Source organism: Salmo salar, chromosome 03, assembly GCF_965601325.2.
Source record: "Salmo salar chromosome 03, fSalSal1, whole genome shotgun sequence".
Lineage (NCBI taxonomy): Eukaryota > Metazoa > Chordata > Actinopteri > Salmoniformes > Salmonidae > Salmo > Salmo salar.
Window position 1 is genome coordinate 37,295,370 of NC_138293.1, and position 13,526 is coordinate 37,308,895.

The 13,526-nt window shown below is 44.7% G+C and overlaps 1 protein-coding gene across 3 annotated transcripts in view; it reads left to right on the forward strand.

Annotated features, from left to right (window-relative positions):
* The first annotated feature begins 8,272 nt into the window (after positions 1-8,272).
* The window catches only part of LOC106600370 (uncharacterized), a 40,038-nt gene continuing 34,784 nt past the window's right edge, over positions 8,273-13,526 (forward strand). For all 3 annotated transcript variants that reach the window (XM_014191674.3, XM_014191676.3, XM_014191677.3), the window contains exons 1-2: positions 8,273-8,360; positions 8,606-8,662. In XM_014191674.3, coding sequence (XP_014047149.2) covers positions 8,358-8,360; positions 8,606-8,662 — 60 coding nt within the window. In that variant the 5' untranslated portion in view covers positions 8,273-8,357. The remainder of the gene's footprint in view (positions 8,361-8,605; positions 8,663-13,526) is intronic.

Consider the following 13,526-nt stretch of genomic DNA (forward strand, 5'->3'; position numbering starts at 1 on the left):
TGAGAAGTGGAAAAACATCACCTGGAACATGACAGTGAGATCAGTTTACTTGAGTGGCCTGCGCAGGCCCCAGACCTCAAGCCAATAGAGCATCTATTGAGAGATGGAACAGGCTGTTCACAGCATGAATGTACCACCGTCCAATCTGCAGCAACTACGTGATGCCATGACGTCAGCATGGACCAACGTCGCTGTGCAACGTTTCCGACATCAACACATTGACGTAGCAATTAAGGAATCTAGATTTAACATGTGCGTTAAAAATCTGTCAGTGGTGGCCGCCTGGGCAGCTGGCGACCGTTTCAATTGAAACCCCTGAAACATATCAAAGCCAGCCCATGGAAACATAGGGCAGGCCTAGTTCTATCACATTATTTTGTCATTTTCTTACTCTCTTTCTTAAGAGAGACAACTCCTCTTATTGTGACCTATTTATTATATGTTTAAACTTTGACGCCCTCTATTGACAAGATACAGGTCTTTACGTAGCCAGGGTTGGATCTCAGTGTAGCGTCCTCTCCACTTCCGCTTTAATAATCTACACTGATTTGAAATAACTGAACAGGTGAAACCAAAATCCCAGTATCCACCATATTGCTTTCACCTGTCCAGGGTTTTCAGATCTGTGCAGGTGAAGGGAAGGAGCCAAGGAGATGAGCCAAGAGTATTGAGATTCCCCAGTGTAAGTGTACGAAAAGGACTCCAAAAAAGTAGGCTGCCTGCCAATTATTCTTGTCAGCAGGTCATAGATAAATACCAACTTCACTTTGCACGTGACAGCTGCACCCTGTTTTAGCCAACTGTTCTTGGTGAGGTAAGAGGAACTCACCTTACTCGTTTGGACGCGTTTTTATGTTCTTCAAGAGAAAGAGTCAAGGGAGGACAGAGAAGTAGGTTACGTTTTACAGCCTCGCTCAAATAATCAATGGTTAGTGCAATCCGGGATCCTTGGGACGTCCCTACACTAAACTCTAACCACTAACCTAACCGTAACCCTTACATAAACCTAACCTTAACCGTTTTAAATGTCAACTTCAATGGGGTGACGTCAGAGTCTGGACGTCCCAAGGATTCTGTTTCAAAGAATCAAATACAGACAAAAAAAACTATTCGGCACAACCTCCCTTTCAGCAACCACATGATGAAGATGTCAATATTGGTCGCTAATACAGGACTAGTAAAGGCTCAGTGCACTACTTTTGCGAACAAATTTAAACTAAAAGTATTTAAATGTTTACCAGCATTTGTACTTGAGTCTAATCATTATCTGTACAAAAAAGTGAATCTGATAAACAGGCTCTGTCCAGTTTGTTTAAATACTTTGCAAATGCACTTTATTTCTATGTGAAAACTGAAATGGTATATTCATTATTTTTTAGTAAACACTCTTATACAGAGCAACTTACAGTAGTGAGTGCATACATTATCATACTTTTTCCAACTGGTTTCAAACTGGTCCCCCATGGGACTTGAACCCACAACCCTAGCATTACAAACACCATGTTCTACCAACTGGACACCCCTCATAGCCTGGTTCCTCTCAAGGTTTCTTCCTAGGTTCCTGCCTTTCTAGGGAGTTATTCCTAGCCACCGTGCTTCTACATCTACATTGCTTGCTGTTTGGGGTTTGAGGCTGGGTTTCTGTATAGCTGTAACGGCTGTCTTCTGAAATGAACCAAGGCGCAGCAGGTATGTGAATACTCATGTTTTAATTAACCAACAAAAGGAGTAAAGCATCCACAGGAAACAATAAACATGACAGCAGCAACAGTTTGCAGGCTAAAAAACGCAGTGCAAAACAACCACCCACAACCCCAAAGAAAAACACACACACCTATATAGGACTTCCAATCAAAGGCAACTCAACACACCTGCCTTCAATTGGAAGTCCCAATCAACAATACAAACATACCCAACACAAACATGCCACGTCCTGACCAAAACTAAAACACTAGCTCCATCTGCTGGTCAGGACGTGACAGTACCCCCCCCTCAAGGTGCAGACCCCGGAATGCACCTACCAACAGAAAAACACCAACAAAAAACCCATAAACAATAACCCCTAAACAATAAGGGAGGGAAGGGAGGGTGGCTGCCGTCACCGACGGCACTGTGCTACACCCTCCCTCCCCAACCCACCTATCCTGGAGGTGGCTCAGGTGCAGGCCGTGGACCTCGCTCCACCTTCGGCGTCGCCCACTTTGATGGCGCCGATAGCTGCGCCGGGCCGACGGGCCACTCGGGCTGACCCTGGCAGACGGACCACTCGGGCTGGACCGGGGGGACAGGAGGGCCCCTCGGGCTGGGCCGGAGGGCAGGAGGGCCACTCGGGCTGGGCCGGAGGGCAGGAGGGCCACTCGGGCTGGGCCGGAGGGCAGGAGGGCCACTCGGGCTGGGCCGGAGGGCAGGAGGGCCACTCGGGCTGGGCCGGAGGGCAGGAGGGCCACTCGGGCTGGGCCGGAGGGCAGGAGGGCCACTCGGGCTGGGCCGGAGGGCAGGAGGGCCACTCGGGCTGGGCCGGAGGGCAGGAGGGCCACTCGGGCTGGGCCGGAGGGCAGGAGGGCCACTCGGGCTGGGCCGGAGGGCAGTCTGGCCACTCTGGCAGTTCCGGGCAGTCTGGCCACTCTGGCAGTTCCGGGCAGTCTGGCCACTCTGGCAGTTCCGGGCAGTCTGGCCACTCTGGCAGTTCCGGGCAGTCTGGCAGTCTGGCCACTCTGGCCACTCTGGCCACTCTGGCCACTCTGGCAGTTCCGGGCAGTCTGGCCACTCTGGCAGAACCGGGCAGTCTGGCCACTCTGGCAGAACCGGGCAGTCTGGCCACTCTGGCAGAACCGGGCAGTCTGGCCACTCTGGCAGAACCGGGCAGTCTGGCCACTCTGGCAGAACCGGGCAGTCTGGCCACTCTGGCAGCTTCTGACTAGCGGGCGGCTCTGGCGACTTACGACTGGCGGGCGGCTCTGGTGACTGTTGACTGGCGGGCGGCTCTGGTGACTGTTGACTGGCGGGCGGCTCTGGTGACTGTTGACTGGCGGGCGGCTCTGGTGACTGTTGACTGGCGGGCGGCTCTGGAGACTGTTGACTGGCGGGCGGCTCTGGTGACTGTTGACTGGCGGGCAGCTCTGGTGACTGTTGACTGGCGGGCAGCTCTGGTGACTGTTGACTGGCGGGCAGCTCTGGTGACTGTTGACTGGCGGGCAGCTCTGGTGACTGTTGACTGGCGGGCAGCTCTGGTGACTGTTGACTGGCGGGCAGCTCTGGTGACTGTTGACTGGCGGGCAGCTCTGGTGACTGTTGACTGGCGGGCAGCTCTGGTGACTGTTGACTGGCGGGCAGCTCTGGTGACTGTTGACTGGAGAGGCTGGACTGACACACTAGACTCCTGATGCGTGGGGCTGGTATTGGACGTGCCAGCCTGGAGACACGCACCTCCATGCTAGTGCGTCTAGCGGGAAACACCGGACCGAAAGGGCGCACTGGCGGTCTTGAGTGCAGGGTTGGCATCACCCCTTCCGGCTCGATGCTCCCCTTGCCCTGGCACCTGCGGGGCGCTGGTACTGGGCGAACTGGGCTGTGCGTCCGTATAGGTGAGATGGTTCGTACCACAGCGTAACATGGCGCCCTCCACCTCATATGCACCTCCCTGTAGTCACGGGTAGCTGGCTTACGGCTCTTCCCTGGCCTGGCCAAGCTACCCGTGTGCCCCCCCAAAAACAATTATTGGGGGTGCCTCTCGGGTTTCCTTAGCTCCCTTAACTTGTCTGCCCAGAATTTTCTTTCGTCCTGCCAGGTCCATTCCTCCATTTTCCTCTCCTGCGGCTTCCTCCTCTTCTGCTGCTTGGTCCTTTGGTGGGTGGTTCTGTAACGGCTGTCTTCTGAAATGAACCAAGGCGCAGCAGGTATGTGAATACTCATTTTTTAATTAACCAACAAAAGGAGTAAAGCATCCACAGGAAACAATAAACATGACAGCAGCAACAGTTTGCAGGCTAAAAAACGCAGTGCAAAACAACCACCCACAACCCCAAAGAAAAACACACACACCTATATAGGACTTCCAATCAAAGGCAACTCAACACACCTGCCTTCAATTGGAAGTCCCAATCAACAATACAAACATACCCAACACAAACATGCCACGTCCTGACCAAAACTAAAACACTAGCTCCATCTGCTGGTCAGGACGTGACAATAGCACTTTGTGACATCGGCTGATGTAAAAAAGGGCTTTATAAATACATTTGATTGATTCTAATGGAAACCAGAAAGAACAAAACACTGTCCTCAAACATTTAGTCTACATCAAAAGGTGCAAAGTTAGTCATCACATCACATAATCACAAACTAACTTTGCACCTTTTGATGTAGACTAAATGTTTGAGGACAGTGTTTTGTTCTTTCTGGTTTCCATTAGAATCAATCAAATGTATTTATAAAGCCCTTTTTTACATCAGCCGATGTCACAAAGTGCTATACAGAAACCCAGCCTCAAACCCCAAACAGCAAGCAATGTAGATGTAGAAGCACGGTGGCTAGGAATAACTCCCTAGAAAGGCAGGAACCTAGGAAGAAACCTAGAGAGGAACCAGGCTATGAGGGGTGTCCAGTCCTCTTCTGGCTGTGGCGGGTGGAGATTATAACAGTACATGGCCAAGATGTTCAAACGTTCATAGATGACCAGCAGGGTCAGATAATAATAATCACAGTGGTTGTAGAGGGTGCAACAGGTCAGCACCTCAGGAGTAAATGTCAGTTGGCTTTTCATAGCCGAGCATTCAGAGACAGCAAGTGCGGTAGAGAGAGAGAGTCGAAAATAGCCGGTCTGGTACAAGGTAGCACGTCCAGTGAACTGGTCAGGATTCCATAGCCGCAGGCAGAACAGTTGAAACTGGAGCAGCAGCACGACTAGGTGGACTGGGGACAGCAAGGAGTCATCAGGCCAGGTAGTCCTGAGGCATGTTCCCAGGGCTCAGGTCCTCCGGGCGGGAAGGGAGAGAGAGAGAGAATTAAAGGGTGCATACTTAAATTCACACAGGACACAGGATAAGACAGGATAAATACTCCAGATATAACAGACTGACCCTAGCCCCCCGACACATAAACTATTGCAGCATAAATACTGGCGGCTGAGACAGGACGGGTTGGGAGACACTGTGGCCCCGTCCAGCAATACCCCCGGACAGGGCCAACCAGACAGGATATAACCCAGGGGTTCAAACTGTAGAACCCAGTTCCTACATTTGAATACAAAAATGTATTTTATCAAAGAAAACTATGCTACATTTTATTTCTGGGACCCTCAAGATGACAAATCAGAGCAATATTACTGAATGTAAGTACATTACATACTTTCAGAGGTGAATATATCAAACCTGTTGCCGTGATAAAAGCTTTTCGTTGTTGCGCACTCCCCTCAAACAATAGCATGGTATAGCTACTGTAAATTGTACAGTGCAGTTAGATTAACAATAATTGAAGCTTTCTGCCCATATAAGACATGTCCAATGTATGTCCTGGGACATTTTCTTGTTACTTACAATGTCATGCAAATCACATTAGCTTACGTTAGCTTAACCGTCCCAGTGGAGGGTCATCGATCCCGTAGAGGCTTTAGTTCGAGACCGAGTCTGCGTCTCTCACATGGAAAGGCAGACCATTCCATAAAAATGTTGCTCTATAGGAGAAAGCCCTGACCCCAGCTGTTTGCTTAGAAATTCTAGGGACAATAAGGAGGCCTGCGTCTTGTGACCATAGTGTATGTGTAGGTATGTATGGCAGGACTACATCGGAGAGATAGGTAGGAGCAAGCCCATGTAATGCTTTGTAGGTTAGCAGTAAAACCTTGAAATCAGCCCTAGCCCAGGAAACCAGTGTAGAGGGGCTAGCACTGGAGTAATATGATCAAAATGTTTTGTTCTAGTCAAGATTCTTGATTCTTGAGGTGGCAGGTAGCCTAGTGGTTAAAGTGCTGGACTAGTAACCAAAAGGTTGCAAGATTGAATCCCCGAGCTGACAAGGTAAAAAACTGTTGTTCTGCCCCTGATCAAGGCATTTAACCCACTGTTCCTAGGCTGTAATTGAACACAAGAATTTGTTCTTAACTGACTTGCCTAGTTAAATAAAGGTAAAATAAATTTAAAAAATGCTAGCAAGCTGTGTTTTGGACTAACTGAAGTTTATTTAGTGCTTTATCCGGGTAGTCGGAAAGTAGAGCAGTAGTCTAATCTAGAAGTGACAAAAGCATGGATTAACTTTTCTGCATCATTTTAGGACAGAAAGTTTCAGATTTTTGCAATGTTACGTAAATGGAAAAAAATCGGTCCTTAGAATGACAATCGCAGAGAAAGGGACAAGGCAACAATTCTTACAATTCCAACTATTGAATCGCGCAAGATACTGTTCTTAATTATACAACTACCTTTTTTGCCAAAGCTGAGATGTAAAATGTTTTTTTTTTTTCGTTATAAGTTTAAGGGATATTTTGATCTGTTGTGTCAGCCGAGATGCATTATTGACTGGGGGAAATACAATACTGTAAATTGTAAACTGATGGTAAATTGCTCTTGCGTTATTATGGGAGATAGCCTAACATTGGTTAACATTTGTGTTGACAGGATCGGAAAGGGTGATATGATGACATGCTGGATTTGGAGTGTGAGGGAGAAGTTATGGTTAGACTTGCACTGTTGAATAGCATCATTCTATTCTAATCTGAGTAGCCTACATATGTTTTCATTAATCCAAGACACAGGACCAATCCCTCTGTGTAATTGTATAAATCCTCTGTGAAAGAATACACATAGGCTACCTAGCGCAAGAATGAACTGTTAAGGAGTGTAGCCTACCCTTCCCAGTGGGCAAAACCTGATTTGAATTATGAAGTATTAGCTCGAACATCCCCCCCCAAAATTTACTGACCAGAATATGATTTACACTACATGACCAAATGTATGTGGACACCTGCTCTTCAAACATCGCATTCCAAAATCATGGCCATTAATATGTAGTTGGTCCCCCCTTTGCTGCTATAACAGCCTCCACTCTTCTGGGAAGGCTTTTCACTAGATGTTGGAACATTGCTGTGGGGACTTGCTTCCATTCAGCCACAAGAGCATTAGTGAGGTCGGGCACCGATGTTGGGCGATTAGGCCTGGCTCGCAGTCGGCGTTCTAATTAATCCCAAAGGTATTCAATGGGGTTCAGGTCAGGGCTCTGTACAGGCCAGTCAAGTTCTTCCACACCAATCTCGACAAACCATTTCTGTATGGACCTCGTTTTGTGCACGGGGGCATTGTCATGCTGAAACAGGAAAGGGCCTTCCCCAAACTGTTGCCACAAAGTTGGAAGCACAGAATTGCCTACAATGTCATTGTATGCTGTAGCATTACGATTTCCCTTCACTGGAAATAAGGGGCCTAGCCCGAACCATGAAAAACAGCCCCAAACCATTATTCCTCCTCCACCAAACTTTACAGTTGTCACTATGCATTTGGGCAGGTAGCGTTCTCCTGGCATCTGCCAAACACAGATTTGACCGTCGGACTGACAGATGTTGAAGCTTGTCTCATCACTCCAGAGAACGTGTTTCCACTCCAGCCGACGCTTGGCATTGCATATTGTGATCTTAGGCTTGTGTGCGAAAGCTCGGCCATGGAAAGCCATTTCAAGAAGCTCTCAACGAACAGTTGTTGTTCTGACTTTGTTTCCAGAGCCAATTTGGAACTTAGTAGTGAGTGTTGCAACCGAGGACAGGTGATTGTTACGCACTACGCGCTTCAGGACTCGGATGTCCCGTTCTGTGAGCTTTTGTGGCCTACCACTTCGCAGCTGAGCCGTTGTTGCTCCTAGACGTTTACACTTCACAATAACAGCATTTACATTTGATCATGGCAGCACTAGCAGGGCAGATATTTGACAAACTGACTTGTTGGAAAGGTGGCATCCTATGACGGTGCCACATTGAAATTCACTGAGCTCTTCAGTAAGGCCATTTTACTGCCAATGTCTGTCAATGGAGATTGCATGGCTGTGTGCTCAATTTTATACACCTGTCAGCAACAGGTGTGGCTGAAATAGGGTTTCCACATACTTTTGTATGTATAGTGTATTTTTCTGACCACCATACAACCAGCTGGTCATAATTCTGACCACTATATTATGTGCTATATTTTGTAGTCTACTGGCCATAGGGATAACGTCAGAGCTTGGACGTCCCAAGGATCCCTTTTAGACTTTTCAAACAATCAAGTCCAGACAAAGAAACTATTCGGCACACCCTGCCTTTCAGCAACCACCAGCTAAGCGAGCAAATCGTATATTGCCATTAGTTCACAGACAAACAACCACTGCAGGCAGTCCTAATGGTAAGCGGTGGAGCGCTGCTCTCACTTGAAGCGACTCATGTCATTTTGAATATTGGAACTATTATGGTTATACATTTTAAGTGATGTTTATACATTTAAGTCATGTTAAGTGATACCGTCAGTGGTGTCAGCCGATATGTATTATTTGTTGGGGGATATACAATGCTGTAAATTGTAAACTGATGGTAAATTGCTCGAGTTATTATGGGAGATAGCCTGACATTGGTTAACATTTGTGTTGACAGGATCTGAAAGGGCGATATGATGCTATGGTGGATTTGGAGTGTGAGGGAGAAGTTATGGTGAGACTTGCACTGTTGAATAGCATCATTCTATTCTAATCTGAGTAGACTACATATGTTTTCTTTAATCCAAGAGCAAGGACCAATCCTTCTGTGTAATTTTATAAATCCTCTGCGAATGAATGCATATAGGCTACCTAGCCCAAGAATGTACTGTTAAGGAGTGTAGCCTACCCTTCCCAGTTGGTAAAACCTGACTGAATTATGACATATTATTCTTGTCGCAAACTGGTTGAAAATATATACTGTATATATATATATATATATATATATATATATATCTTTTTTTACAGTTGGTCATAATTGTGACCTCTATCTGACCGGCTGGTAATAATTCTGACCACTATATTATGTGTTATATTATGTAGCCTAATGGTCATAGTTAAGACCTCATCATAACCTGGTAATGACCACCTGACTACAGTTTATTACCTACTGTAAAAAGTTTTGCAGAGAATAGAGTTGGATATTGAAAATATAATTCATTACATTTCTATTTGTTTCCATAGTCACCAATTAAAGTTTAAATCCGCAACATATTCTTACATTTAAAATAGATTAAGCAATGGCAAAAACAAATCTACATCAAACATTGCAGCACATCTGCATACAGTAATTGTTTCATAATTCACCCACATACATTACATACATAGAAATACTGGAACACAGAGTATATAAAGGCTGATTGTTTTATTTGATTAATAAGAGTGGTGTGATGGGGTAGATCCTCATCGAGGACCTCTGAGCACAGAAGGCGATCTGGAGTGTAGTGGCCCTCTTGAAGAGTTGTGTGATACAACTTTATCATTCCTGAAGACATTTTTTTGGACTCCGCTAAATTAAAGTATTTCCATGGTACTAGTTGAAGAAGTTGAACAAGCTTGTGGCAGTTATAACTTAGCGATATCTTCATAAAATAGCAACTTTTTTATGCCTCCTTCCATCCTCATCCACCACGGCGGTCAGGGGCATATTTTAGGACTTTCCAGAGGGCCCGCAACTCATTAACCTCCTAAGTTTCCTGACTTTTCGTGAGACACTTCAGCATAAAAGAGAAGAAAATAAAATAGCGAATGGCATATTGTGGGCATGCAGGACACAACAGAACAGTAACGCACAGTATAATATCTTTAAAAAGTCTGAATCTACAAAAAATGTCTCATTGTCTATGTCAAATGTCTCAACTGCTCACATTTACTTACTACAATGGAGCACACACGAGTGGTAGCAAAGGCATGTTTGCTCCTCTGTCCCTTCATATTGAAGTGGGACATTAATTCATTGGTCATCAATCTGAAACATTTTAAGAAAGAGGATATCAATATTAGACAGTAGTTGGATAATTATTATTTTGAACTAATCTCTAAATTGTAAAGTTTTGCTTACTCTTAATACATGTTGTAATATTCAAAAATGTTTTATAAAACACACCGCTCGGTATTCTTGAGGACATTGTCCGGGACAGAGGTTCCCCAAATTGAGGACAGCTTGGCAGTCTTAAAGGGATACTTCGGGATTTTGGCAATGAGGCCCATTATCTACTTCTCCAGAGTTAAATTAACTATTGGATACCACTTTTATGTCTCTGTGTCCAGTATGAAGAATGTTAAGAACTAGTTTCCTGAGCCAATGCTTATTAGCATTACCGCAATGCAAGCAGATATCCATAGACTTCCAGTCATTGAGCTATCGCTAGTCTGACTCTGGAGAAGTAGATAAAGGGCCCGAAGTATCATTTTAAAAAAAGGTAGAGAGGCAATAAAGAGACAATAAAATACTATATTTTTCAAATGTTATGTGACTGTCAAATCATTCCTGCAACAAACATTGTCAGGGAGAATGAGCAAGAGAAAAATGGGAGAAACTTTACATGACTCACCAAGGGAGGTGTCTTTTGAATCAGGACACAAGGGTTTTGTACCTGAAAAAAAGGCGAGTTAAAATAAAATCCTATTTGCTTTACAGACTTATATTATTAGAAGCAATGCTGTTTAAGTTGGATCTACATACACTACACTCTTAGAAAAAAAAAGAGTTCTTTGGCTGTCCCCATAGGAGAACCCTTTTTGGTTCCGCACATAACTATTTTTAGTTCCAGGTAGAACCCTTTTGGGTTCCATGTTGAACTTTCTGTGGAAAGGGTTCTACATAGAACCCAAAAGAGTACTACCTGGAACCAAAAGGGTTCTACGTGGAACCAAAAAGAGTTATTCAAAGGGTTCTCCTACAGGGACAGCTAATGAACCCTTTTAGGTTCTAGCAAGCATCTTTATTTTTTTTGTATAAGATCAGGCAATCATGGGCAGCTGGATAGCATGTCTCTTGGGAAATCCAGTCTCAGTGAGACCTGATGCAGAGAAAAAACGTTCATGATCATCAGCATAGCTAGTACAACCCTACTGTAGTTCTTACAAAGCTGGTTAGTAGGAATCTATACACATTGAAGATCAGAGTATCAAAGAGAAAAAAAAAAAAATTATTGCACAAAAAAACTTACTGTCAATGACTATGGATTTAAGGAGTAGTGGTGCTGCTCTCTCCTTTCCCTAGGATGTGGCAGAATAGGTCACTGGTAACGGAGTGGGCAATGCATTAGGTCATTGACATGTTTCAGGAACTGTAAAGACCAAGAGGAATCAAGATTAACCATTACCTAAGGCCTTCACTAAGTTAGAATTAGCCTAGCAAGTTCATTGACTATGTTGCCCCTCAGCAGTCTGGCAGACATGGAGACAGAGAGAGACAGAGACATAGAGACATAGAGAGAGAGCAAAACATAGGCTATTTACACTTCTTAGTCAGCCAGCTGGATAACTTCTGTACTCCTTCCCTTTGTTCCCTCCTCCATCCTGGCATCCAAGCTTGAAGATTCCTGCAAAAAAAGTAACATTGGAATGAGTGTTGAGGGGGAGCAGGGATAGGCAAACTGTATCCTATTGTGTATTCATCAGGAACTGATTTTCTTATTTACAATGACGGCCTACCCCGGCCAAACCTGGACGACGCTGGGCCAATTGTGCGCCGCCCTATGGGCCTCCCAATCACAGCCGGATGTGATACAGCCTGATATGCATACCTCCTTATTTAGCTACTAAAATTCAAATAAAATTACTGCACGTATTATGTTAATTGATTAAAAGCTTTAAAGGAAAATATAAGTCATATTTTCAGGGTCAAATTCAGGTGCAATAATTTTTGACTGATTATTTATGGAAATAAATGTGTTTAAAAATAGGGTTGTGTAAATCCTGGAGGATTGTAGTAGGATATTGAAAGACAAAAGACAGGCCTACGTGTTATTTGTTAAATTCTGAAAAAAATGTAGTTAGTCGTATTAGAACATCAAAACAGTATTCAGTGGAACAGAAGAAAATATGCAGCACAATAAACAGTACAATTAGCTAACACAAAATATGACCATTAGAAGCCAACACACAGTAAGCTACCAGATATCATTAATTAAACAACCATTATTTAATTGTACTGCAGTTACTGTATTTTAATGGCAATACATTTTTTGTAAGGGTATCCTGTGTTATTGTACATGTTTATCTTACATGCTGGTACCTAGAACAAATGTTATGGAAGTGAATGTGCACTTTTCAACTGGATGGAATGCAAACTACAAAAAACACTGCCATAGCCTGTAGTAAAAGTATTTATAGCATCAGAGATTCTCTAAATTAGGGACCATCGCTGATAGCTATTGGACCATAGAGACTGTCACAAATGTTTGCTTTTAATGACCTATCAAATTGGGATGAATTGGAGGTGAAATATCACATTTCTTAGATTTAAAAAAAGATATATATTTCATCACCCGGTGAGTAAAAACCTCAAATGGCCCGACTCCTGAAGAAATTAATCTGTCTGGATAAGCTGAAGTGGACTCGGCCCGAATTCCATTATCAAATAAAATTTTGCGCCGAATACAACAGGTCTAGACCTTAGTCTGAAATGCTTACTTACAAGCCATTAACCAACAATGCAGTTAAGAAAAATAAGAGTTAAGAAAATATTTACTGAATAAACTAAAGTATTGCACAAATAAGTCACACAATAAAATAAGAATAACGAGGCTATATACAGGGGGTACCGGTACCGAGTCAATGTGCGGTGGCACCAGTTAGACGATGTAATATGTACATGTAGGTAGGGGTAAAGTGACTATGCATAGATAATAAATAGCGAGTAGCAGCAGCGTTAAAAAAAGGGGGTGTCAATACAAATAGTCCGGGAAGCCATTTGATGAACTGTTCAGCAATGTTATGGCTTGGGGTAGAAGCTGTTAAGGAGCCTTTTGGACCTAGACTTGGCGCTCCGGTACTGCTTGCCGTGCGGTAGCAGAGAGAACAGTCTATGATTAGGGTGGCTGGAGTCCTTGACCATTTTTGCGGCCCTCCTCTGACACCGCCTGGTATAGAGGTCCTGGATGGCAGGAAGCTTAGCCCCAGTGATGTACTGGGCCATACGCACTACCCTCTGTAGCGCCTTGCGATCGGATCCCGAGCAGTTGCCATACCAGGGAGTGATGCAACCAGTCAGGATGCTCTCGATGGTGCATCTGTAGAACCTTTGTGGATCTGAGGACCCACGCCAAATCCTTTCAGCCTCCAAGTGGGAATAGGCATTGTTGTGCCCTCTTCACGACTGTCTTGGTGTGTTTGGACCATGATAGTTTGTTGGTGATGTGGACACCAAGGAACTTGAAGCTCTCAACCTGCTCCACTACAGCCCCATCGATGTGAATGGGGGCATGCTTGGCCCTCCTTCTCCTGTAGTCCACGATCATCTCCTTTGTCTTGATCACGTTGAGGGAGAAGTTGTTGTCCTGGCACCACACGGCCAGGTCTCTGACCTCCTC